Consider the following 26,607-nt stretch of genomic DNA (forward strand, 5'->3'; position numbering starts at 1 on the left):
TAAATAGCAAAAAAGAAAAATCAAAGACTGACCTTTTATAAGCATCCAATAGCTTAGATATGTATTCTGTGTTTATCTGAAATGACAAGAAATCAAGGTGGGAAAGAATTAAGATTGAGGGCATGCTTCCTCGGGGCATTTCAGAATTCACATCTTTCCTCTTATCCAAATTGGAGGCTCATTAAATCATTCCTTTATTCTACACACAGAGAGAAGCGTGAAAGTAAAACGAAGACCTGCTAAACTGCTAACACTTGCTAAAATTATTATCACTAATTTAGGTTTCTCATTTATCCCTATTTATGTTTTTCCACCTTAATTTGGATGCGTCAGAATAATTTCATAAAACCTTATGAAACTGAAAAACACATCCTGTCTGTTTCAATCTGCTAGTAAAAAGCACCAGCACAAAACCAAAGGGCAATCAGTAGGGTATGTCATGGTTTTGGTTTTCTTTTATGGGGGGGTTCAAATTGCATTCACGGTGGATTGCAGGATACACATCCTAACATCCAGCTTCTGTTGCAACCACTTGCCTAACGAATCAAGCTCAAGTTGGTGCCTCACATCTTAAGAAGCACACGTGGAGGAAAGAAAAAATTACATATTGGCTTGCATGCAAGTCAATGGCTGTCTATTCAGAACAAGATTTCTTAGCTGTTTTCTCCCTTTGATATTTTTTATTCAAAAAGGAAAGAAGCAATCAATTAGCAGGGGGGCCTACAAATTGCTGTAGAAAAGTACTACGGCATTTGGAATATAAATCCTTTGCTGTTTTAGTGTCTCTCGCTTATTTTATATACACACAAAAACCTTTTTAAAGCATAGTCTTGGATGAAGAACTAGTCCATAGCCTTCTCAAACTCCCACTTTTGTCATATTTTTGTCATGTAAAGCTATCATGAAAAATGAAAGAAAATTGATTCACAGCATAACTGTTTCTACAGTACTTTATCAGAAGAAATCTGAACAGGTTGTTCAGCACCTTCATATATTTACCAACTTATTCTGCTCCTCCCAAGCTTGATGCCTCCTATTAAATTCCACTTAAGATGTTTTTTTGCCACTTCCCCACTACCCTTTTCCTTATGACACTGTGTCAATCATTTGTTAGTATGGGAATGTCCCTGGCTATCAGTCAGAAATCTTGCTCCTTCAGGAGTCTGACATCACCAAAGCAATCTGTCCACCCAGTCATGTATCAGACAAGTCTGTTAAACAGCTATGTGCATTTGTGCATTATACCATGAAAACATATGACATTTATATATATATATGAAATAAAAGAAAAATCAACCGCATTATTATGTAATAACTTTCTAACAAGACACTAATAAAACCTCTTTTTGATGTGTGCCTTAACATATAAAAGCTTAGTGCCTACACTGCAGTTGAGCATCCTCCTGGATGGAGACTCACTTCACTCAATGTTTGTCTCCACACATCATATCCAGATTTTCAATCTTGAATAAATCTGTCTGGTCTGACATTACCACAGTTGAGTCTAAGCACATGACTGAGTTTCCCAAAATCTGGAGCCCCCTTCAATGCACGGAGGCAGGCATGCCCAGAAGGTAACAGAGATGCTAAAAGGGTTCCATCACCTCTGGAAGTACCTACAAATACCCTAAAGAGAACCTGGGTGATTATGGCTCTCTGACCACACGTTTTTCAGTACCAGCATTTGACAAACATTCTTCTGTCCTTTCCAGCTGTTCCTAGGTAAAGTGCCAATGTTGTATTTCTCTGCAGTGTACACATTTCCCAATTTTCAGAACAGGGATGCTGTTCTGTGGGCCACAGGCACTTGTGGGCAGGTTTTTCAAGGCACAGATACACGTTTAAATTTAAAGACATCCTTAGGCAGAAGTTAAGAGCTCAGGCAGCTCTTTGCATCTGTAAACAACATTAGAAGAGGTGCAGAACGCTTAAAGCAGAATGATTAACAGCAACAGCGTAAGCACTGAATAACTAAAGATCTGTACCCACACTGCAAGAGCAGCTCAGTGAAAAAGAAAATGAAAATGCATAAGCCTAATGTGTGCGCTGTCACAGGAGAGTTAAGATGTAATCAGTTATTGAAATTAAAATGTCTAAGCGTCAAAAATATCTAAATCGTTAAAGCAATGGCATTTAGCCAGAAAATGCTGAATTCCGTATCAAAAAATATTTCCAGCTGGGTGGTGTGTCTGAAGAGTCTAAAGGCAGGAGGAAAAGAAGCTCTGAGTATACTGCTATTCACAATTAAACCCCTGCAGGAGTTGATATGTACTAGATGTTTAAGGGCTACAAGGTGGCTCTTACCTACCACAGAGAAATGACAACTACAGTTACAAGAGCTTCTGCTACTTTATGTTTATTCCAGAAGCAAGAAGCAACATATCAATAGAGCACAAAGCATATGCAAAAGTAGTAACCACTCACTGAATATGTCCTCTCTTTATGCCTGTAAAACTGAGCAAAAATACTCTGCCATTAAACAAAACTATCGTTAAGAAACAACATCAGTAGTAAATGTTTATATTAAGACCTAACAAAGTACCAGGACTCAAGTAAGCATTCCCGGAGGTACACTCAGCACTTAAAGAAAAGTAAAAAGGTTAAGAAAATATATGCAGAGCAAGGTCTAGATTAAATATCTGAAATTACTATTATGTAATTATTTTTTATTCTCTCACTGGAAAAGAATCTGATTGAGATAAAAAGGTCATAAAAGGACAATTTTGTTTTACCTGTGCAGTTTTAACGTTACAAGCATACTAGGAAGCACAGCTGGAAAAGAACTGAAGGAAATGTTGTACTTCAAGGGGACTATTTTATGACCACAAGACTGCCCTACATAGCATTGTTAGCACCTGGGATTTTTCCTGCAATACTGGAAAATATGCCTGTCCAGCTTACTGAACTGAGGACTGTATCGACATTATTCATTTCAACCACAAGTAAAGCTGAACATCTGCCAACATCAAAAGAAGGTACTTCAAAACTCAAGGCAGCAAGGACTCAGTGTCAAAAAAGCGAGTGCTTTTTACTATGAAACTAAAGTGTAGACCACAGGACTCAGGAATAGAGTCCTCAGGAAAACTGTTTCTATGAGCAGCAAGTTCACAGTAACTGAATGAATCTCAGTAATGTAGAGCACAATTTGGCATGTATGCATCTAGGTGAAGAGTCAATCTTCTCTTGTATTTCCTATATATCTGGACCAATTTTGTAAATACAATAGGACAAACACCACCACCCCCTCCCCACCCCCCCACCCAAGAAAGGTTATTTAGGTGTGTTTTAATATATTCTTCCAAATTACAGTAAAACAAAAATCTTAAAAAAAAAAAAAAAAAGAATAAAAAAACGCAATCATTTTTAGAACTTCATGAAATTCCTTTTCGTCAGCCCAGTATGTAGTACATGACCTGCAGACATCAGCAGTGAAGTTCACCACAGCAGCTGGCTATGCACAGTACTTGGCTTCGGCCTGAAACTCAGACAATTAAGTCCTGGTGGGCAGCACAACACCAGCATGGATTCTCTCTCTTTGCTTAAACCAATCTAGCTCGGCAGTGGTCCTAGAGGTTGTTTTATTCACAGATAATTATAACGAGACACCTGTAAAAGTTTCATCCATTAAGGATAGAGAAAATCAGAGGATCTCAGTCTATCTCAAAGGCAGCAGCATGTAGCATCTGCTGCTAGGGTAAGGTCAGGAGTACAGAAGTAACTTTGGATGGGCAGGAAGGCAAGCACGGAGCTAATCCAACCCAGGATGGAGGAACAACTGTAGAGCAGTACAGCAATATCCAAAAGAACCTGACATCTATCAGATGTCTTAAGAGCCATCTGCCCTCCAGAACAACACATATCCTTCAGGCATCTTGCTATTCAAAGAGCACTTATGAAATGCCATGTAATACAAGAGCTGTTTTCTTTTTCTAATGATTTTCTGAAGGAAAAGAGGCCAAGATGTACTGCATCTTTTTAGGAATGCTGGACATCAGGAGAGTGTACCAAACCAAGCAGCTGAAAGACTGAAAGCTAAGGTAAGAGAGCACAACTCTCCCCAGCTAAGATTTCAAAGAAAAAAGGTATCCCTGTAACTTTAAAAGCATATATTTTACTTAGCAATCTAGGAATAACAATTAGTTCAATACTGAGCCAAAGAGTTGCCCTGAGTGACACAGCAGATAACTATGTTCTGCTCTTTCTCTTGTTTTCCGTCTATGCAGGTGAACTTTTCCCTCCTTTCTCCATGTTGCATGATAATATGAAGTGGCGTGTTTCTTGCAGCAACTAAGTAGATTATTTTCTTGTGAACAGAAGAGCTGCTTTAAAAAAGGCCTGTATCACTTTTGAAAATAGGAGTTAAGCATGTGAGTAACTTATAAATCTCTAATTAGAATTTCACCCTTATTCTACCATGTGCCTCATATCTCCATCTGTAGCCTGGAGATAAGAGCTTTTCAATGTTGCTGTTTCTAGCATCCTGGGAATACAATGGCTAGAGAAAAAGAGACACAGCAGCAATGAGCACTCAAAGCTGGCATAATGGCAGGGCTGAATTGATAGCATCCTTTTTCATATGCAGTGAAAAAATGCTACTAATCTTATCAGTTTAAGTATGCAGATTCATATCAACCTACAGGCTGGCCTCTTGTGGTTTGTTTGACATAGAACTTATGGAGATCTATGTATGAAATCATATAAATTAATGAGACTACATTCCTGTTCCTATCTGTACCATAACCATTAGAACTTTTGAGCACTTTCTAATCAGCTGTGGTTATTTCCATCCATGCTGACAGACTTATTTCTTCAGCTGCAATCAGAAACCAAGGAAGGCTGAACTTCAGAAGATGTGATGGCTTTGGAGGAAAACCTGTCAGTGCCTGACCTGGGCCAAGTGCACCGCGGTCTGTGGGTGCACGTCTACAGCATTTCCCTGTGCAATCTGAAAATGCACCTGGGAGACCGACAAATAAATGTGCAATTGTATTCAAACATTCTTAATTGTTAAAGTCAAAACACTTTAAATTAATCTTAATTTCTTTTATGTTCAATTCTGATTTTTTACTGTACTCAAAGCACCCAAAAACAATGCTTAATGCTTTAGTTACAAAATGAAGATACCCACTGGAATAACAACAATGTAGCACCCATATATTCCTCTTCCTTTCCTATGGCCATAGGCAGAACTTGAATTGTATAACAGCCGACTTGCAGATAAGACCTTTTATGTTTCCTCTCCATGTGCTGGCAGGAGTGATGGAGCTGAGCTGGCCATGAGGCACAGAGCAGACACAAAATGGCCGCTGGCCAAGGCCCCGCGTGGGCAGCGCTGTGCACAAGGCCTCAGCCGCGAGGTGGAGCTGAGGGATGCCGGGGGTAGAGACTAAAGGAGAAACCAAATCAGTGTGCATAACAAAACTCTCCTACAGAGAGAACAAAGGGAAATGGCTGCCAGAGGAAGGACAGAAGTTTCCAGAAGGCTGTTAGCAATGTGGTAGCATTGGCTCCATTATTAAAGTCCTGATTTGCCCTGGGTTCCCTTCTGAGCCCAGGCTTGGGATGGACACCTCACTGGAGACCAACCCACATCTCTGGGGTCTGTTTGATGCCTTCAGCACTGATAATTTTATGAGATTTGTAGCAAGACCTATTAATCACAAAGCCCCCACATCCTTCCATATCACAAAGTGCCACAAACTTACTGCTGCCTTTTCTATACACAAAGTGCATGCAGCTCTGACTCCCGTGCCAATGGGAAAACCCACGGTTTAGGACTAAAACCAGACAGAGTATTCACTTAAGATGCATGTAATCAGCAATATGCATCACAGCATCCAGTTGTAGCAAGATCCATGCATGCCCTTGGTTTACCACACCTGGTAAAAAGCATGTGCTTCCACATCTTCCACAGAGCACTTTCCGTGTAAGTTCTTTTTTACCTAAGTATAATGACAGTATCGCTTACAATTAGCAGCAGCTGATACTGCTCAAGTATTTGCACACCATACCATTTTGTCAATTACTCTGCTGATGTCATGAAATGTGAGCACAGCAGGGAAGCAAAGCTATCCCATGCTAATCGATCAAAAACCAGAAGCTGCCAGGCTCTCAGCAGTTGGAGGGCACAGTCACTCCAGTTTGGAAGACTGTGGAGGCAAAGGCATAATAATTTGCTGACGTGCCACTTCTTAATGAGCAGAGCAAGCAAAAATGCAAGGACACACACATGTACACTCACACTTTAAAGCTGCAGGAGCAGAGCAGCAGACACAGTAATGGGAGGTTGTTCCCTGTTTCTAAGCAAGAAATAGAGAGGGTAGTTGAGATCTGGCTTCTCTTTTATGCTCAGAATTTCATTCTTAGAATACCACAAGTATTTATAATTAGAGTTAGCACTTTCTCGACTTTTGTAACTCATGTCTGCTAATACTGCTGATGCAAATCATGCATGAAATATTAATCTGGGTTAGAGACACATACTCTGCTATATTCCTTCCACTTCCACATTACATTTTGCTATGTGCTTTCTGTAGATTTCTTTTTCCCCACTCCTTGAAATTCAGTGAAGAATCAGAATCAAGGCTCCAATATAACTCCCTGCAGAAAACCAGTCCAAGTCTAGGAAATCATCCACTGACCTAAATAAGGACACAGGAATAAAACTTAACTGCGAATGAGAGGAAGCAGAACTATGCAGAAAGGATATCCAGAACTTCTGTTATGGGAGAACACAATTAGTCAATTAATCAATGCAATGAAAAGCTGCCTCTGTGAACCCCCTCTAGTGTCCTTATAGTAATAACATTTGTACAGCTGGCAAATTTTAACAAAAAGCAATCACAAGAACCATTTTGAAAGTTAGGGAAATCATAAATACCATTAAAGACTAAATATTAATTACAACAAGTATCATCCAAACATCTTACAGAACTCTGAGGTACTAACGAAGGCTGTTAAGAGCAATAAACAGGTTTACAAATTAAACTGCAGGGTGATATATTAGAGAAGCTTCAGTTTGCTGGAGCTTTTTGTATAATGAGGTTCCTTTGTCTCTTGATACAATAAATCCAATTTCATGTGTTTATGATGACATCCTATTAAACTGCTGTGTAGGTAAAACATCAGAAAAACATTTTGCAATTTCTCAATGTCCCTGATAGCTCTTTTAAAAAAACAGAACACAGAGTTCTACTCTGTAGCGTTATACAGCATTGTAATAAGATTATGCACATATTTGTGTTGAGTTGCAGCCCGTGAATTCTTCATTATGATCAATCTGACTTATTATTTTATCTTACATCTTTAAGACTTTAATGTTATCAAGTCACACAACAGTAATGATCAAAGGATTTCCTTTCACTTGTGTGTCTGCTACCCAAACAGAGTGTTGAACCACCTCCAGACACTTTAATTTAGATTGAAATGAAAACTAGAAATGAGAAGCAGGGGGTGAGGTGGTTAGGAGACAAAAGGAGAAAGAAAAAGAGAGTTTTTCTGTGCACACGTAGGGTAGGGACTACGTATGTATTTTGATTGAACAAAACACGTGAAGGCTGAGAAGGATAGTGATGCTTTTTAAGCCAGCAGTGAACACTCATATTCTGATGCATCAACCTTAAAACAGCTGGACTAAAAAGAAATGAAAAGAATAAAAGTTGTTTTGTTTTTCTTAATCTAAAAACAAAAAACCTTATAAAATCTCAGTGTGCAAGAAATCCTGCTGCATGCAAAAACCAGTTTCTAATAATGGCTACAAACACTGCAGATACCCTTAGCTGTTACTTTTCATTAACCAAAGCTTACTAGAAAGTTGTTGTTTTAACTTAAAAAATTTAAGATTAAACTGCTAACCATGCCTATAGGGTGCTGGTTGTGCTACTGATAATAGGAATACATTACAATGTAGCTAGTGGCAGAGGGAATCCAAATAAAAAACAACCTGTGATGTATCCAAGTGCTTGTTAAAAGCAAAGGACTAGTAGAAATCCGACCAGAAGGTTAACTTGTGAAACATATTCTAGTATCATTTCTAGATAACTTCATTATATTTGAACATCCAATGCCAAAATTGACTACTCATCATTATTTTTACTGTCAAGAATTCATCCAGTATTTCCCTGCAAAGCAAAACAATGCTATCAATAGGGAGAATTCGAGCCTTTGTCTGATTTTCTTTGTTCCCCCTGGCAATATCTAAAGGAAGATTTTGTTTAAAAGCCACAAGGAAATCACTCAAGTGTGTGAAGCTACATGCCACTGAAAACAAAGCCGCTGGTGACATTAGTTAATTATGATCATTACTGTGCCACTACCTAAGAAGGTTTGCAGCCCAAGCAGCAAAACAACAGGTGTGATAATATTCTATTCTAGTTTTCTGTTGTGTAAGTATACAGATCTCTTAGAGAAATGGTCTGCAGACTGAAATGCATCCAGACAATGATGGCAGCAGGACCCTACAGAGCAGACATCGCCATCAGCTCGCTCACTCCCTTCTCAAGGCAGAGACGCAGCTCCAAGTCCTCAGAGCTGGGCAAGGCGTGGGATGCCAGAGCATGCCTCTCATTATGAGGGTTTTAATGTATTGACCCGTGCTTGGAGCTCATTACTCTATAGCTCTACATCATTTTCTGCTTCTTTCCTCACTATCCACCTCCCTTCAATCACCGGTGAGCAACTGCTGCACAGCAACAGATGAAGTTTATACTTTCCAGGATATGGAGATATCACACTACTTTTTACAACCTTCTGTAATGAATAAATAGCTTGATATTAAGATCTATTTTTCTCTCAACTTAGACTCACTGAAACAGAGGAACCATAGAGAGCTGTTGGATGCAAAGGCTGATGCTTTTTGACCTGCATTTGTCCAGGCGCAGTGTCTATGCGCAGAACTCCCTGTTGTTTGTTACTGCTACTATCAGAACCTTGAGATTTTTTGTTACAATTTGATTTATTTGTTCTATTTTTTGTCACGTTTCTACAAGCCTCATTACATGGCTACTGAATAAAACAACTACAGACTTGTGTTGTCTGAAAAATGAGAATGCATTCCATTCTAAGTGGTTCAAGATCTGTTAGGTAGTGAAGTCATTATTTAAAAAAAAAAGATCGGAGGGCTTTTTCCATTATTCTGTTACTTATATTCATGTTTTGTACAGCATTAACAGAGATGAAGTCAGTGAAAATCCTATATTCCTTATTCTGCTCATAATATTTGAATCAGAGAGAAGAGAAAGATGTCTGTGAGGGCAAGCCTGGATGTCCGAAATCTGTGCTAGAAATCTGTCACCAGCACTGCAGGTTTTGCTGCAAACAGCACAGCAGTCGGTGGTTGGGCAGCCAAAAAAGCAACAAGGTCATTCAAGGAGCTGCTGTCACAGACCTGGAGGCTGCTAGAAAAATACTGGAGTTGTAGCAACTGCATTTAAATAACAGAAAGCTCATTATGTAAGCTGTTTTAAGACACTAGGACTGCTACTCCATCCTGTTCTGGTTTAGTCTTTTAGTTAATTTAGTTAATAAAGAAGATCAGTGCATTCAATTCTTTGTAGATGGTGCAGAATCTGTTTTTCTAAGGTTAAAACATCGCGTTTTATTTTTATATTAAGTTTCACAGGGTCAGAAGGCCACCACTATAGCAAAATTAAAAGTTATTTCTCACGGCATCCTTGTCTTGCTAATACAATAAGGGCCTCCTTTGACAGTGAAGCGTATGAGAACAGAAAACATGCATTTGGGCTAGAGAGCAAATGAACAAGCAGACTTTTCTAAGAGAAACAGAAGAATTTAGGACACTGTGACACAATCCTCTGTTTGCAGTTCTGTACATTCAATATAGATAAGAGTAAAGAATACGCATATAGGTTATTTTTGTTCCATGGCATAAATCACCTGGTACCACTAGAGCTGGGAACTCTCCTGATCACAAGAGATGCACATAAGCAACTCAGCAGATGTGTTTTCCAAAAGAAATGTACACTCCCTACTTTGTAGGGAGAACTCTGACCTTAAAATCATCTAGTGCTGCATCCACACAGGGATCTCTCGCTGTTTAACAATGTTGTAGGGGAAATGAGAAAAGAAGATAGCCCTAGATTTCCTAGTCGTTATTTATCCTAATTTCTTTGCACAAGTTCTGTCTCAAAAGCCATAGGATAAAGTGTCTCAATTCAGATATTTCCAATACAGTAAAGGATAGGGAAGGTTTTAAGTAACAGAGAATCATGTGAGTCCCTAACTGGCACACAGCATAGCATCGCATAGTACTAAATTCAGTAAGCTAAAGGCTATTTTTGCCTTACATCCTCCCAATGTTTTTCTTTTGGACGATACAGAAAAAGTTGCAGGGAAGATGGGAAAAACCAATCCCACTGGCACTTTCAAACCCATGGGTATTAATTGTTGAATGCGCCCTTTGTCTTTGGAGAGGAAGCACTCCAGAGATTTTTTAAATTACCTGTTTAATTCATTACTGGGACTCTGTGGAGTTAGTGGAACCCACCTGCAGATAGGAACATACATTTGAGGCCAGTGTGGGAATAAACATGTAAAAAGTTTGGATTTACTGGTTAAGAATGCTGGCATATCGTACAAGTATCAGAAAGTTCTGGTAAAAAGAAACATCATGAAAATGGAAAGAGTGGAAGAGAAAAACTGCAAGATGAATTCACGTGTTTAAGCTAACAGCTTTTAATACTGAGACTCATAACCATTGCTTTTTCAAGGCAATCAGTCTTGTGACAAGCCACTAACAGTAATCATCTGGATTCCTTAATGAAATAGGTGTGTAGTAAGTAAATCAGACAATCTAAAACAGTGGCTTTTCTTTCTCAGTCATTGATAATGTCAGTGAGATGACAGTACCTCATAAAGAAGTCTCACCACTGTAAATCTGAATTAGGAAAGTTAATCTAATTTTCTGGATAACTAAAAGTTTCCATGCTAAAAGCCTGATCAAGAGAATCTCTAAAACCAAATAACAGATAATATCAAGGAAGCAATTAATTCTTATTTTAATACTGTATGCTGCTAATAATTCCATATAATTTTTAAATTTATTAATCATATATACTTTCTTAATAAGAACTGTGATATTACCTTCTCATGCATGGACAAATTGCAGTAGCACTAAGTGATACAATGTGAGAGTTGATATATATGGCATTAAAATGACTTAGACATATTTACTCATTTTCAGCAGCTACCAACAGTTTACTTTTACCTCACGCTCCCAAGCAGATTGTTGTCAACCAATGTAAGAAGGTATTTTTTAGGCTGTTCAGACATGACTACTGTAGTAGAGACTATTAGAAACAGGTCCCAAAATCGGTCTCCTTCACAAGGAAGGGAACTCGGAACATGGGTCATACTAATTGAAGAATTCAATTTCACCCGACCATTTAACAAGGTAATTATAAGTCATGGGTATTACAACGTCATTCCCTTATTTTCTTTCAATTCATATGCACACTTTGACTTCAATAGTTCAAATACTTCTGTTGATATCTCAAGATGGATAAACGGAAAAGATTTTGACTGAAATATGGATTGCGGATGAAGGGCCAGGAGCAAAGTGACATAGAAAAAAGAGAGAAAAAGAACTATTTAGATTAAGAATAAACAAGTAAACAAATATGGAAATGGGAAATGTAAGTGGACTAGAAGACAAGCAGACCTCTCATATCTCCCTTAAAACAAAGATACATCTCTGGAAAAGAAGTAACTTATCCAAGACAGAAAAATAACCTGGTGTCCAGTAGGACCTCTGGAAAGAACACAGTTCAAGTAACAACTTGTGTAAGCTTAGAACCACTCTCAGATTCCACCATGAGTTTCATAATTGGTGAACTCAGCAGAAAGCATTTTGTAAAACTAAATTAATTTATCTATTTTTACTCACCTGTTTTCTGACATCTTTTTAAGAGATCCATTTCCAAAAGTCTCTGACTGATAATGTGATGTCACTGCTTTAGTCTGAAGATACATTAAAATGAGAGTGAAATGGAGACAGAAGGGATATTTTATCATCTCTCTGCATTTTGTTTCGTTTTGTTTTGTTTCACACTGGCCACAGAACCTGAGGGGAAAAAAAAACATTAAAAAATCCCCAAATTTATAGCAGATGGTTTAAAAAACAATCACATAATGGATATAGGAATACAATATATTCTTTTTTGCTCTGAACTTTCAGGTGAAACTAAAACATAATTTCAAATGCTTTCCATCCTACCAGTGTTTCAAATCGGTAACCTTATTTAGTGACTTGTGAGTCTTCAATTTGCAATAGCAGATTCCAGCCACATAGGTTAGAGGTTCAGGGATTAGGGCTTAATCTAGTTCAGATATATTTTTGGGTACTGGCACACTATAACGAATAATGTAGCAATTCTAGAGTTAAGGCTTAAAAGTGCAGCATTCAGCTGCTCACCAATGCCAATGAAATGGATTGTACAACTACATAAAGTAATGACCTGCAGGTTTGCTGAATCCAAATGTATCACCTGAAAGAGATATAGACAAATCTGTTGTGCGATCTGTAGGTTTTTCCATTAATTCATTGTTTAGAAAGTGTCAGGTCAATGTCCCTTCAAGTAGAATGACTTCATTTGTCCTTAATTTATTCATTTTTAAATAAGAGATGGAGCTTCAACAAGCACCACCATCAGAAGCAAAGAAGCTCAAAAGGTGGGTGCAGAGCAAAGAAGCTCAAAAAATAGGAGGGTGCAGTGATAAGAAATTATTAGGTGGTATGATAAGGCTGTTTGAGGGTCTCTGCTCAGTCTTACAGAAAAGCAACATTCCCCCAGAATGCCTCAGAAAATGAATACAGATTATGAAAGAAACATAGTGTGTGTTACCAGTTACTGATTCCAGGAATACTCATGATGGAGAGCAGGATCTCCTTTTGAAAATCACGTTCGTCCAGCTTTTGCTTTACATTAGAAAGAGCAAAGATAACTATTTCTTTGATTTAGAATGATAACCTGGGCATTTTTTCATGTCATCTTGAAAATGAGTTCTCTTTTTTTCCAGTGAGTCACTGGCAGGGCAGAAATAAACATATATATAAATAGCCACTAAGTTTACACAATGAAGCAGCACACCAATTGGCGATAGTAGTGGAAGAAAATCAAAATGATGCTGTTAGAACTTAAATGAAGCACAAGGTAAGAAAAACGGGCTTCAAAAGCGAAGAGATTTACTTTTAAAAATTGATGTCTTTCATGTCTTAAGAGAACTCGGCCTGGAAAATTCCAGTCTTTTAAAGATCCAAACAGTGTAACTTATTAGAGCAAAGTTTAGTGGGTTTTTTTCATTCTTCTTAACATACCATTAATCAGAACTGAAATTAATCTACTTCTGTGTTTGGTTTTTTTTCATTGACAACTTGTCAGGTTAGGTCAGAAACCAAGGTTAGTTTTCAAAGTAAACTTCTATAAATAAACAATATCTTCACAACAACTTATAAATGTAAATAGATATGTATATACACACCCCATTGTTTTTCAGCATTTTGGTTTTGAGATCTATAGATCTGGGGAAAGAAACACCATGAGATGGTGTTCACGTGTTGTAAAAACACTTTTAAAATAGTTAAAACAGTCTGAGTTCACATTCATTTGTGCATACACCACAGGATGGAATAATGGCAATAAGGCTTAAATAATAAACCAATCTTGGATGCTCATTTAATAGGTGTTAACCTTCTGCAACAAGGTCCATATCTAAAGAACTAACCATGAAAGCAGTTTGTGTACTGCATTTTTCAAAGACATAAATTGCACATTTCTTGTTCAAACTCTTTGACTCAGCAGCCAGTAACATGCATTGACAAAGAAAATCTCACCGTATCTCTCACTCTCGAGAATTGCCTCCCTTCTCTCCACCTGAATGCTCAGCCTCTTCCCTCTGTCACTGCTTATTTTATGCAAGCACAAAAGGTTTTGGGTGATCTTATTCACAGATAACAGGAATGAAATGTCCAAGTTGTTCTCAAGACAACGCTGTAAACAGAAAGAACAAACCCAGTTTTTAACTGAATAAGCCAAATTCGTGTTCAGTGTTAAGTCAACTTGCAGTCATTTCACCTAAGCAAAGCCCAGCACGTTTATGTCCTGCGGTCTGTGCACATTGCTAATCTTGAAATAAACTACTGGGATCGTGAACTCAACCCATGTGAGACAATATTTTATACATTTTATTCCACATTCAAAGCCACAAAAGGTCGTTCAAACATGTGACGGAAACAGTGCTTTGCACAGATAAGGTTTTTGAACCTATTCTTATGGGTGTTCTGCAGTATTTCTAAGATACATGCTTGAAGTAATGTGTGCAATTCTGCTTTATTTACTTCCCAGGCTCTGTATAATTTGATGGTACAGTGAATAAAGATGAGAAAAAAAATGAAAGCAAGTTTTATTCTACAGCACAAAAATATGCAGTAAATAACCAAATATATACGAGCCATATAATTTTAACTTAAAGCTAAATATAATTATTCCTACTTCACGAAATTAAGTAACAAAACACTAAAGCCAAAATAATCCATAACTTGTATGAATACAAATAATTTCTTTCACATTAATTTTAGCAGCTTAAGGGAAAATAAGGCATATATTTCTGCATGGCACAACAACTTTGATGAACAACTGCAGACTTAAAATTATCAGCAGTACCAGTGATAATAAAAGGCTATTTCATGTTCTCACATTTATTCCTACTGGAGACAACAGAGAACAGATGTAAAAAGGCAAGATGTGTCCCCATGCCTCGAGCCAGATTGTCTGCAAAAGCCCCAGTGCACCAGAACTTCATCCATTCTGTACAGAACCCACATCAAAACCAAGTACCAAATGTCAACAAGCTCAGCAACAATTTTTAAAGGAATCTGAATACAGAATTGGCTCTTTAACTGTTTGACGTTCGCCTTTTGAGGATGCTTCACTACACACATATTTAGTTACCTGGTTTTACAAACTTGCTTATTCTAGTGGAACATCAGGGAAAACAAGAGTTTAATTTAACACCTCTGTTTATCATAGACTTAGCTGTGCTACAAGACCTTTCCAATTCCAAATAGAGTGAAACAAATAAAACATAGGTGCCAGGTTCATTAGCATTTAATGAATAACAAATTAACTTGCCTCCGCTAGTAATCTGAACTTGTCTTACTCCAGAGTTTTTCAATTATATTATCTTCTTTCATGCAAATTAAAGGACTACACAAGCACAATTAAATGTGGCAGCCACAAACAATGGGAAAACTACTCAGAAAAATAAGGAACTTTTTATTCAGAGCAGATAACTGGCAGCTCTCTTCAACTTTATCCATTGTAATCCGCCCAAGAAAGAGATATTAAGATTGGGTTTCTAAAATAAACTAAGACTTGTTTCAGCTATTTGTCTTTCTCCCTGCTTTCCTTCTCTTTATGATTTTGGTTTCTGAAGATTAAACTGATGCATGCTCTACCTCCTCTGTTGTACTCACAGATTTGCTCACTGAATGCGTCAATGCAGACCCAAGCACTGACTGGAACTCATTCTCTCCTTTACAATATTATTTGTCATTTTTCTAACTTTCAGAAAGGCAGATTGTAGGATAGGATGGTGAGGAGAAGAAGAGGATGGCATAACATATATTCATTTTTGTACGTACGAATCACAAAGCTAATCTCAATACTTGAATATACTTTCAATACTTGAAACGGCCTCTATTTAAACCAGTGGACATTTTTCCACTGGTCTGATGTGAGATGCAACGTACTGCATATGAAATTAGTTAGACTAGTAAAATTCATTAATAATACATTAATAAATGGGTGCGGTACTCTTTTTCCCTTCTGTGTTCTACAGTAACTCTTTATGCAATCTGGGTATGACTGACTGTTCTATGGCTATAAACACCAACTCTGTTCAGCTCAGTAAAAACACTGTTTGCTGATGAGAATAAATGTCTCCTCTTTTGTAACTGACAAACGTTAAAGGACTTAATTAAAGTTTAATTAATCATAAAGGACTTAGTGTTTAATTAAACATTAGGCATTAAATCTGCAAACACGTTTCTGCAAACAAGAGATGGAGCAGATGAATCATTCTGAGACTTCGTAAGGAATTGTTTTATCAGTCCTCTGCACTCAACCATCCCTTCCAGAGCTTCAAGCTTACAGAAGCACAGCCATTGCATTAAATTAAGGCACATCTGTAGCTCAGAATAATAATCTGACAGATTTTTGGTATGCTCATTCCTGCCTTTCAGACCACAGAAGTTCCTTCCAAGAAATCGAGGGATTTTTCATCACAGGGCAGGGTAGAACCTACGAAGTTCTGTAGTGCTCCATGACTTGTTAATGAAGGCACAGTTGATAGAGACACACCAGGAAAGTGGGAGAGGAGTGACCTCAAAACACACTAGGGCAAAAAATTTGTAACACTCAACTTTTGTCACATCCATGTCACGTTACATAGAATATATACTTTGAGGTTAGACAGAAGAATAACCTACTTAAAAGCAAAACCAACAAACTGTGCCACCTATTTCAGATGGGTACATTTTGTACTGCAAATGTTGCAGAACTTTATTCTCCTGTAAAGTTGTCCTCAGGTATCCCAAAGATCACGTAGCTTACTTTTTATCATCATAGTCTCTCAAGGAGACTGATAATCATTTGCATGCTTTTTTGCTGCTGACCTCCACTAATAGTAACATTAAACTTGTACAGCCAAGTACCTAGGAGCAAAAGTACAAGCAGCTGGATTCTCACTGTTCAACAGCAAAGCACCTCTGACTCTCCAATAAGCAATGAATACAGGCCATAGAGTAAGTAAGTATGTTAGAGCACACTGCTAGCCCCTTCTTCTGACCTAGAAACCAAGCAAAATTAAAGGAACTCATTTTGTAACCTCTACAGAATGTTCTAGGCAGGTAAATGCCAAACTGGCAGAGCATGGACAGCAGGTTGGTTTCCAAGCGAATTAATCCTTAAATTAATGGGATATGAAACACCTTTCCTTTTCAAATAACACTTGTCACCAGTATTTACTGGTATAAGCAGAGGTAATGAGGACATGAACAAGCTTTGACTTCTTCAGAGAAGCATTCCAGCAACAACATTTACATCAGCTACAGTCACAAAGCTGTTTGCTCTATTTCTGCACTGTACTTAAATACACATTTAGGACAGTGCTGCATTTGTTATAATTTCTAATTGAGTATGCAAAGTGATTTCACAGCACAAAGAAAACCATAGAATCTGCAATCCAGTTTAGCAGCACACTGAGCTGTTGCTGTTTTATTTCCCCAGCAATATCTCATTTTCTTCTATGTTTTAAGGTTGAACAAGAACAGATGTGAAATGTTGTGATCGCTGCTTTTTTTGCACAGAGTAGTTTAATGGCTGCGTATCACAGGCAACAGCTTCCCACGCTTAATTCTGTGATCTTATCAACGCAGCAAACCATCTAAGCAAAAGAAATGCATTTTGATGTTTAGAGCTTTCTCTAAAGTTTTTTCTGTTTACAGTGATTAGCAAAACCACCAAGTTTTTATCATGATTTTCATGAGTAAATTAGAGCATCAGTAGTACGGAAAACTTCACGGGCAGGCTAGAAGGTTTTTGGGCTTTTCTGTATTACTGAAGAAGCTTGCAAAAATTAGGAGATGTGGAACATAAAATCAAAAGTACTTTTCAAATGTAGACAGTAATAATAAAAACTCTGACATCAAATCACAGAATATAATAAAGCAACTTGTGTGAGTGCATAAGGGTGCAACTTTCCATCTCACTGTGAGGAGGTGTCTCAAAAGGGTTTGTACAGATGGAACAAACAGAGGGATGCCTATTCTTATCATCATTCAGATCAGTTGTGCAAACTGTGCACTTAATGTGTTGTATAGATTACAAAATGACTATGGAGCGATTCATTCATGCTCAGAAGTTAAGGACATGTTCTAGCTCACTTGCAAGGCCAGATGAGATTTATGATTCATCTCTGTTCCTGCAAACCTCCACAGATGGTATCCAGCACTTCAGACCTGCTGGTATCACCATTATCTTATGGAACAACACTGACCATCTCTATCCTATTTGATCTCAAACAGTACTTCTGAAAAACACAAATCTAGACTCGAATGCTCTACACTAACCTGTCCATTAAACTTTAGCTACACAGAAGTAATTGTTACCTCCAGATATTCTAATGGCCCACTCGTGTCCACTGATGGCAGTAACAAACATTTCAGTTGTCAGATTTCAGTGCAGACAGCAGCAAAGCTATACGCGAGCAGAAATGAAGCAATCACTCAGTAAAACAGTGACTCCAAGAGCAGAATGCCCTTGGATTTTTGGGTCCCTACCAGCCACCTGTATCATGTACACTTAACAGTTCGGCTCAAGCCAAACCCTCTTACCCTGTTATCTACACACAAGAACTACATCTACACATCTACATAACTCTGTTGTATTTTTAAATGCCTTTGCCATTCTCAATAATCAGAGCAAAATTATGAAATGTAAAGCGCCTCTAACAACACATTTCAGTTTTCAACTGAGCTGATAATGTTGATTTAGGTTTAATTTAGTACAATTACACTTGCATTTCAAATTATCTCTCTGTTACTGAAGTCACGCTATTTCTGCTCCAATTGCCATTCCATATTCTCTACCACAGCAATACGCTTTTAGCACAGTTTCTTTCCTCTCGTGTCAATTGAACTTGCAGCTCATCACATCGTCTTACTTTTGGAAATGCTCACATTTCAATCTCACGATGAAATTACTGGGTTTATTCAGATCAATTCTTCACATAACAATTCTTTTGTATTCAGTTGTGGAGCTGGGTGTGAATGCAACAGTTTCTGCATGTAACAAACAAAACAACACAGCTGCTTTGCTGGACATTATCTTGTTTTGTTCTGGTTTTCATTCAGTTCCAATAAATTACTAGAACTTATTATTTCTTTCATGTTTATACATTAGACACTGACGTATGTGTGGGGTCCAAGTGAAACCTGAAGTTTTAATCACTCCCTTGAGTTAGAGAGAGCTTTCTTTTCTTCCCAGGTAGGCTGTATGCATTAATAAAGATGGGAATAATTAAAAACCATGAAGAAGCCATATGATAATAAAAGGAGTCAATGACATATCTCACACAAATATTTCTCTGGTATTTTCCTGATCAGAGAAACTGCCCTTTGTTTGCTCATTCCAAGGACTTTAGATTTATGCATGTTAGTACATGGGGGCAAAGAGATGGCAATACACACATCTCTTCATTCTCCTTATTCCATTAAATTGGCCAGATGACGAGTTACCTGACTTCAGTACTACATTTTACAGAGCTTTTGGCTCTTACTACAAGGTATGCATGTTATTGGATATGCAGAAGAATGGAGATGTCAAGCTTTAATCAGGTTTCCAAATGTGGGCAGACAACAATGCATACCAAATACACCTTTATTCCTCTCAGTGGCCTCATTCCCTCTGCAAAAGCGTCCATACCAGGACATTCTCTCCTCTAAGCGTGTCTGTCATTTCGGAAGTAATATAATATCTGTTGCAGAATAAGAAGCCTCAAATGTAATGCTTCTGAAGACAGTCATACAGGGAAAGAGTTGAGAATATTCTGGCATAGTAACTCATCTCAAAAAAACAAAACAAGATGACATAGAAGAAAATAGATATGAAAACTTATTTAACTCTCCTGACTTTCATCTATATTCCTATTATCTACAGCAGCTTACCCAGGGCTTCAAGAAAATACAAAGTTCAGCTGGAAGAAGACCAGACACAACACTTCAGTATGACAAAGGCAAAATGGACCACAGTCCTGCAGAAGTTAAACGCACCGTCCCAGTTGCTCACTGCTCATTTTATTGGCTTTTACTCTATTTCTTCTTATTGTTACAAAATTTATTTCAGTACTCATTCCACGCTGACGAAAGACGCTGCAAAGCAACAGCAGTAAAATGCTCCTAAAAATCACACAGGGCTTTCTATATAAAACAGCTGGAGAATGGTCTAAATTGAGAATTGCACATGCACTCTGCAGGGATTGAAATTTTAAAGAGACAACTGATGCTATTCAGGGAAGACAGAAAAATAACAGTGCGAATGGATTTAGATGAGATGCAGTCAAACCTCTCATTCAGTTTCTATCGGTGAATCACTAAATGTGGTTGTAGCAATAACAGTCTGGGAAGTCGTATGCTGTTTCAACAGTCCATTTATCTTAAACCAAATTTATCTGGTATATATAAGGTATAACCTAAAGCAAAGTTATAATTTTTGCCTCTTTCATTCAAGCTACGGTACACTTACTGTAGTGCTTTTGGGAGTTTTGCCAGTTAATAACTGAAGAGGTCATTTTGTTATGAATTGCTTCGTGCTTTACCATCCTGTTTATTTAACTGCATTCACAGTGAAGTGAAACTTCACAATTCTGAAGGCCTACCAGATGTCACAGCTACTGCAAGCTCCAAGTTTTAGAAGTCCTTCATACGTTTCAATTTATTAATTGATTTAAGAGAGTTTTCCTAAGCTATGCCAATAGCTTAGCATGCAATGTAAGAAACTTATTTAGTTGTTGTTTGGGTTTTTTTCTTCAAACAAAACAGTGTTCATCAAAAAATATCATAGTAAAGAAATAAGCCATAGCCACATGTGATTTAATCAAGGATAGGCCAGAAAAAGAAGGAAATAAGGAAACAGCCAATATTTTAACTGCCTCTGTCATGGCTTCTGATTGTATGAAATACATCGTTAGAAATTCTTTAATTAAATCCCAGACTGGGGAGGTAATCTGCCATTTCCCACATATAGAAGGAGGAGCCATACGTGCAATGTTAGCAGTCAGGTAAGCAGAACTTCCCACCTTTTCTACTCAACTGAATTCATATGGCAAATAGCAGTTCTTATAAATGCATTTCCGCACGTACAGCAATAAAGCTGTAGTTGCAGTTGTGTACGCTGCATGGAAAGGACTTGGATTGTTCTAAGTGGTCATATCTCATTTCCTTGTACATTCATTCATGCACATCTCAGAAAAATGCATCCCAATACTTCCCATTTGCATCCAAATGACCTTTGTGAATAAACTGACACAGAGGACAAATTTTTCCTAAGTCTTTCAGAGAAACCCCTTACCCTGATTTGCTATCAGAGATAATTTCCTTTACATTTATGTCCAGAAACATTTAGAATTTACGAATACAACAAAATAGTGTAGAAGTGCAATTGCAGATTAGTACTGCTAAATATTTTATGAAACGCAGACAGTAAAAACATAAAAATGGATTCATTTAAGTAACAAACCGGCTTTGAACTTAAACACAAACATCTTCCTTCCACCAAATCATTCAGCAGCTTTAAAAAGAAAACCCAGCAGCAAAGATCTCATGTGGAACAACCACTGCTGTCTTCCTACAATTCACCTTCCCTTTAACAACGTACCTATCAGCCTAGCCATCCAAAAATGGTTTATTTCATACTTCTAATCAAGCTCAATCCACTGCCCTTCAGTATCCAATAGGCACACTGAGATACGCAAACATGAACGTGGATCTGTAGGCATGGTGGGGATGGGTCAACAGTTGGATGAGATGATCTTAGCAATCTTTTCCAGCTGTAAGAATTATACGATTCCTTGTATCTTTCAGCTGGACAGGTGTCACTGACATCTGAAACACAACCATCATCAGTTGGTACCGTATGATTGTACGAAACAAAGAAAACACAAGCTTAGCAAATCCTACAAGAGACAGTCAGCAATGCAGAGAAATAATTACACAGAATTTTGTGTATGAATTTCCTGGAACGAGAGATCTAATATTCACCACGCTCTGTAGTGTGCCTATATGTCAGAACCTGTTGTGAGCAATGTGTCAGATAGGAGTGATGCTGCCAGAAGACTCTCATGCCAGCAAACACCCTGCAGCCTTGATGGAAAGAGCAGAGGAAATGCAGGAAACCACTGCCTTGCTCTCGTGTGCATGCAGTTAATAACATGTGGAGCCAATCCACACGTTACAACCGGCTTTAAATCCTTTCAATACCTGTCTCTGCTACCTTGCGTAATCACAAAGAAATGCTGTGTGTACAACCTAGTGGCAGATATAAAAATGGACAGCCCGATGCCAATTCATAATGTGCTTTATTGCTTCAATTACAGAGCAATTAAAATGCAGTTCTTACTCCAGCTTTGCAACCCATGACATTTGACTTTTCTGGAGGTAACACTTTGGGATTTATCTAACATCCTGTTGGAACAGTCACAGACAATTTAACTTCTCTGGAATATATTAGTTTATGCTGCTGCTATAAAGGATCCAAATTGAATTCCCCACAGGGATTTTTAACTGCCACACTAAGATGTACAAAGTAATGTTTTTTTCTAACGACAGGGACTGAAGTAATGACTGCTGAATTTCATTTTGATAATGACAGATGTTACAAAGACAAAATAGGAATTCTTAATGAGATTTTGAGTGACATTATCCCAATTTCATACACTTACATGTTTTCAAACAAGTAAAAAGATACTGCATCTTATTTTTATTTGCTGTGTTGCATCAGATTATCTCTGTAAGTTTCTCTATTCATAATCTTTAACTTGAACTACTGTAAAAACCTCAGCTTTTTGCAGTGCTGCACTGTCTGCTTGTGAAAGTTTCCATGTACTTTTAGAATCACATTAGGTGACAACATTACAACACATTCTTAGCTTTCTATAAAACTATAAACCACCCAAACTCTGCCTGTACCTTCAGTACACTTCTCACTCTGCCTGCCAAGAGAACAGTGGTGTCCCTATTATATGTGGGCTCAGATGTCACACATTGGATGCACCAAAAGATGAGAACACCAACTTTACGCACGCAGAGCTGATAGACAGGAAAAAGAAAGCAGTACTTCCGAAGGCCCTTGCATTTTGTTTTGAATACTAAATTCACACCACCGCCTTCTGAGTTTATAACCGCATGTACAAATAGTGCTGTATGCCCTGCTTATCTCCTGAAATGCCAGCAGCACAACGTATTTGAGAACAGCTGCCAATTTCTACCCACATCCTCACAAGATATTTTCAATGCACAGTAGCTACTATATCCAACACAGAAAGCAAACACAAACTAATGGCAACCATTTGAGTAATTCTCTGAATTATTAATAAATGATAACTATGGAAGCCACTTAAGATGACTCATTAAGCTGATTAACTTCCTGTTTCAAGAGTAAACGGCTGTTCTAGCAGAAGGAAAGGTAGGAATTAGTAGATAAATAATGATCATTAGAATAACAGAAAGCTATTTGGAGCAACAGTCTCAGGGAGGACTTTGAGAAATTGGAGCAACAAAATGAGAAGGAACAAGTAGAAACGTAGATTATCGAATGACACATAGAGAAGGCAGTAAGGCAAAGTCCCTAAATTGCACAGGCTCTAAAACACAGGCACCATAAATGAAACCTAGAGGTCTAGAACCAGCACTGCCAAGGATTTCACAGCAGTGCTCAGACATGGCGGGTTAAAACGTAGTTCCTAGCACAAAGGGTAGCCTCTTGCAAACTGAGAGCTACTGTTCCTCTGGGGATGCTTCAATTTACATTTCATTATTTGTGTTTTTCATGGCACCTGCAGCATCGTCTTACCATAGTATTTATCACGTTATGATTGATTAAGGGAATCAAATTCACATGCACAAGATTAGAATATATCTTTACATGGCTAATGAGATTATCTAAACCACTTTTATCTCCTTTATCAGTTTAAATGAGAACTAGCTGAAGGAAGAATTAGCCATTTTACGGTGTACTGGAATCAAATTAATGATGATTATTTAGTGATGTAAAATTAATGCATTTTAATCAGCTATTATTAGTGCATCTATTTTCATGCAAATATTTTCCCCAAGTATTAAGTGCAGATAAGAACTCCACAAATAACCACAGCCTGTATTAGAGCAAGTACTTACTTCTATTTTTGGAAAAACTCCATTATTATCAACCCTCTTTTTCATTCTCCTGTACAGAAAGCACTTTTAGAGAAGAACCTAAAAAGGTGTCAGAGAATCACGATGTTCTGTATCCCATCCACACAGCAGCTTTTCACAAGGTAACTGGAATTAACATTACCAATTCTTCACATATTCGATGGAAACCCATTAAAATCCATCTGAAGCCTGCAGCAACATACTGGAAGTGCCATAAAATACCTTGTGGATACCTCAAAATGGTTCTACTCTCCTATATGAAACCAACTTTAAAACACACCACATATGCTGATATACACACCATAAATTCTGATCTCACATAGAAATTCTCCAATTAATTTGGAAGATTAATAAAATTTTAATTATGTATTTGTCTGTTATAAAAAAATGACACAATAAGCGCTATGTAAATATGTTATGTAATAACCCATAGCTTTGTTGTGTATATTTGTACATCTATATTTTACCTGTAATTGATTGAACGCTTTTAATGTACCAGAACATGTACTTACTATTTATTAGCCTTCACACCTTGCAAATTAATACAAAGCAGTCTAAATTATAATCAGCTCTATATTGTTCCTCATTTTTATTCCATCGCATAAAGAACCCAGACTGACCAAACAAAACCACATTTGTTCATAAAGGAGCCTTTTAACAGGTATTCTGTTCTTAAAATGTTAAGAAATAACCTTACTACTTCTTTTCCCTATATGCAATGCAATCTATAGCAGAATCCACAAATTCAGTGAAAATTCTGATGTAAGAGAACCTATAAATATAACACAGAATATATAAAAGATGTATTAAGTCCTTCATAATGCAGAACAATTTTTTATTTTTTTTTTAAGGAATATTTGAGACTAGACAAACGAGAGCTCATGAAAAGAGACTGTTTGAGAAAATCATGGGCTTGACTCAACCAGCTGTACTGGACAATGCCTGAAACAGATTTACGTAAGTAACATAGTGAGTAAGAGCAGTAAAAATTTAACACTACGTACTAAGAAAAGTTACCATACGGTTGCTTGCTATGTGTTGAACTAAATGTACATACCTGATTCATAGGCATACGAACTGGGTATGCACATTGATTAAGTACAGCTATTTAAGGCTATTACTCACACTCAGTTTCTTACACTGGTGATGGGGTGCTAGCAAACTCTGCTCAGAAAACTAGTGGATGCCCCATCCTTAGAGCCAATCAAGGCCAGGCTGGATGGGGCCCAGTAAAGCCTGATTGAGTGGGTGGCAGCCCTGCCCCATGGTTGTAACACGAAGATGTCCCTTCCAACCCAAGCCATTCTATGACTACGATCCTCTGTTATCCCTTGTCCCCAGACCAACCAGCCCGTAAGGCTGGGCAGGCCCCCTTTCACTGCACAGTCCTCAATGTGGGACTCATCACCTTGAAATACAGTCAGGACACAACCAGAGTGCACGTTAGGTGCTAAGTCTGCTGGGAAGGCCCACCAAGTGCTAGATGCTCGAGTACCTACGTAACTCGATGTAGCTGGTTTTATAAATGCTTCCACATTTAATGAAGGCAACTCTTAAACATTTTCTTCCTCGTATCAATTACATGTTAAAGATAGGACTCAGTCTTCTCTTTGCTTCTTCCAAACACACGCTTGAGAGAATTTTTGCCTTTTCATTTATTTATTTATTTTAAGTTACTCTAATGTTCTGTACAAGTATTAAAATAAATCTCTGTACTAACACTGATACACAATTAATTCTATCAAGAAAGTTAAGAATTCCAGAGAAATCCAAATGTGCCTGGAAAATCTTATATATTGATATTACCTTGCTAGCGTTCCAGGTAAATCATCTTATCTCAGTTCGCTTAGCTAAAAATTGGCTATGCTGTTTTCACAGGCAATTTTTTACCCTGAAATACATTTCTATTTTATTTAGGTAAATAAAAAGCTGCACCTATGCTCAGAAGGGATTTGGGCAAGCAAAAGTTTGTCTTCTGCAGAAAACCAAACTGCATAATCATAATGGGTCCCCTCTGCCTTAATATTTATGAATCAATCTCTGAATTATTACTTTTATTGTCCCTGATGAATGCTATGCTGCGTTTCAGTTTCTGTGCATTGTGCAATACCTCAAGGAGCAAATACAAACGAACATACAGAGGATCTACCAACTCATGCATAATGCTTCAGCTTTACTTGTGCAACTGCGGGGATTTAGATACTAACACTAAATTACTTCATTATTGGACTGGAACCCACTGAAGGCAAACCCAACTTTCCAAATCATACGGACTTTATTTGATAAGCAGGAAGAAAAAGAGAGGAGCAGAAGCTCAAATCATCTTATTTTGTCAGTTAAGAAACTACACGGCACTAAATATGTTTTACTGATATATTTATGAAAACTTCCTTGTTATCTACACTAGTACACAAGCAGTGAAGTCGACATACTACTGAGACCAGGCAGCATTCCCAGTTCAGTTGTTTTGCACCGATTTGATGGCACAAAGCAGACAGAAAGCCAATTTTTTTCAGAGCGAGATAAATACTCTGAACAGCAGCAGAGTAGCTATTGTTCATCCTCATCCTGCAAGAAAAATAGGGGTTGGGGAAAAATACTACAGTGTGCCTATTCCTGCTCAT

General features: G+C 37.7%; 1 protein-coding gene across 6 annotated transcripts in view; it reads right to left on the reverse strand.

Annotated features, from left to right (window-relative positions):
* Positions 1–26,607, reverse strand: part of LOC107316441 (uncharacterized) — a 297,655-nt gene that overhangs the window by 139,574 nt on the left and 131,474 nt on the right. For 5 of the 6 annotated variants that reach the window (XR_004307962.2, XR_014948400.1, XR_014948399.1 and 2 more), the window contains 3 exons: positions 13,850–14,006; positions 11,903–12,079; positions 33–76 (listed from right to left, as the gene is read on the reverse strand). Coding sequence is in view for 1 of the 6 variants with exons in the window: in XM_085553587.1 (XP_085409713.1) it covers positions 12,027–12,079; positions 13,850–14,006 (210 nt within the window). In the remaining 5 variants the exon portion in view is untranslated. The remainder of the gene's footprint in view (positions 1–32; positions 77–11,902; positions 12,080–13,849; positions 14,007–26,607) is intronic. The other variant, XR_004307964.2, reaches the window with a different exon arrangement.

The sequence above is a fragment of the Coturnix japonica genome, chromosome 7 (genome assembly GCF_054131305.1).
Source record: "Coturnix japonica strain WE chromosome 7, WE-NBRP24, whole genome shotgun sequence".
Taxonomy (NCBI): domain Eukaryota; kingdom Metazoa; phylum Chordata; class Aves; order Galliformes; family Phasianidae; genus Coturnix; species Coturnix japonica.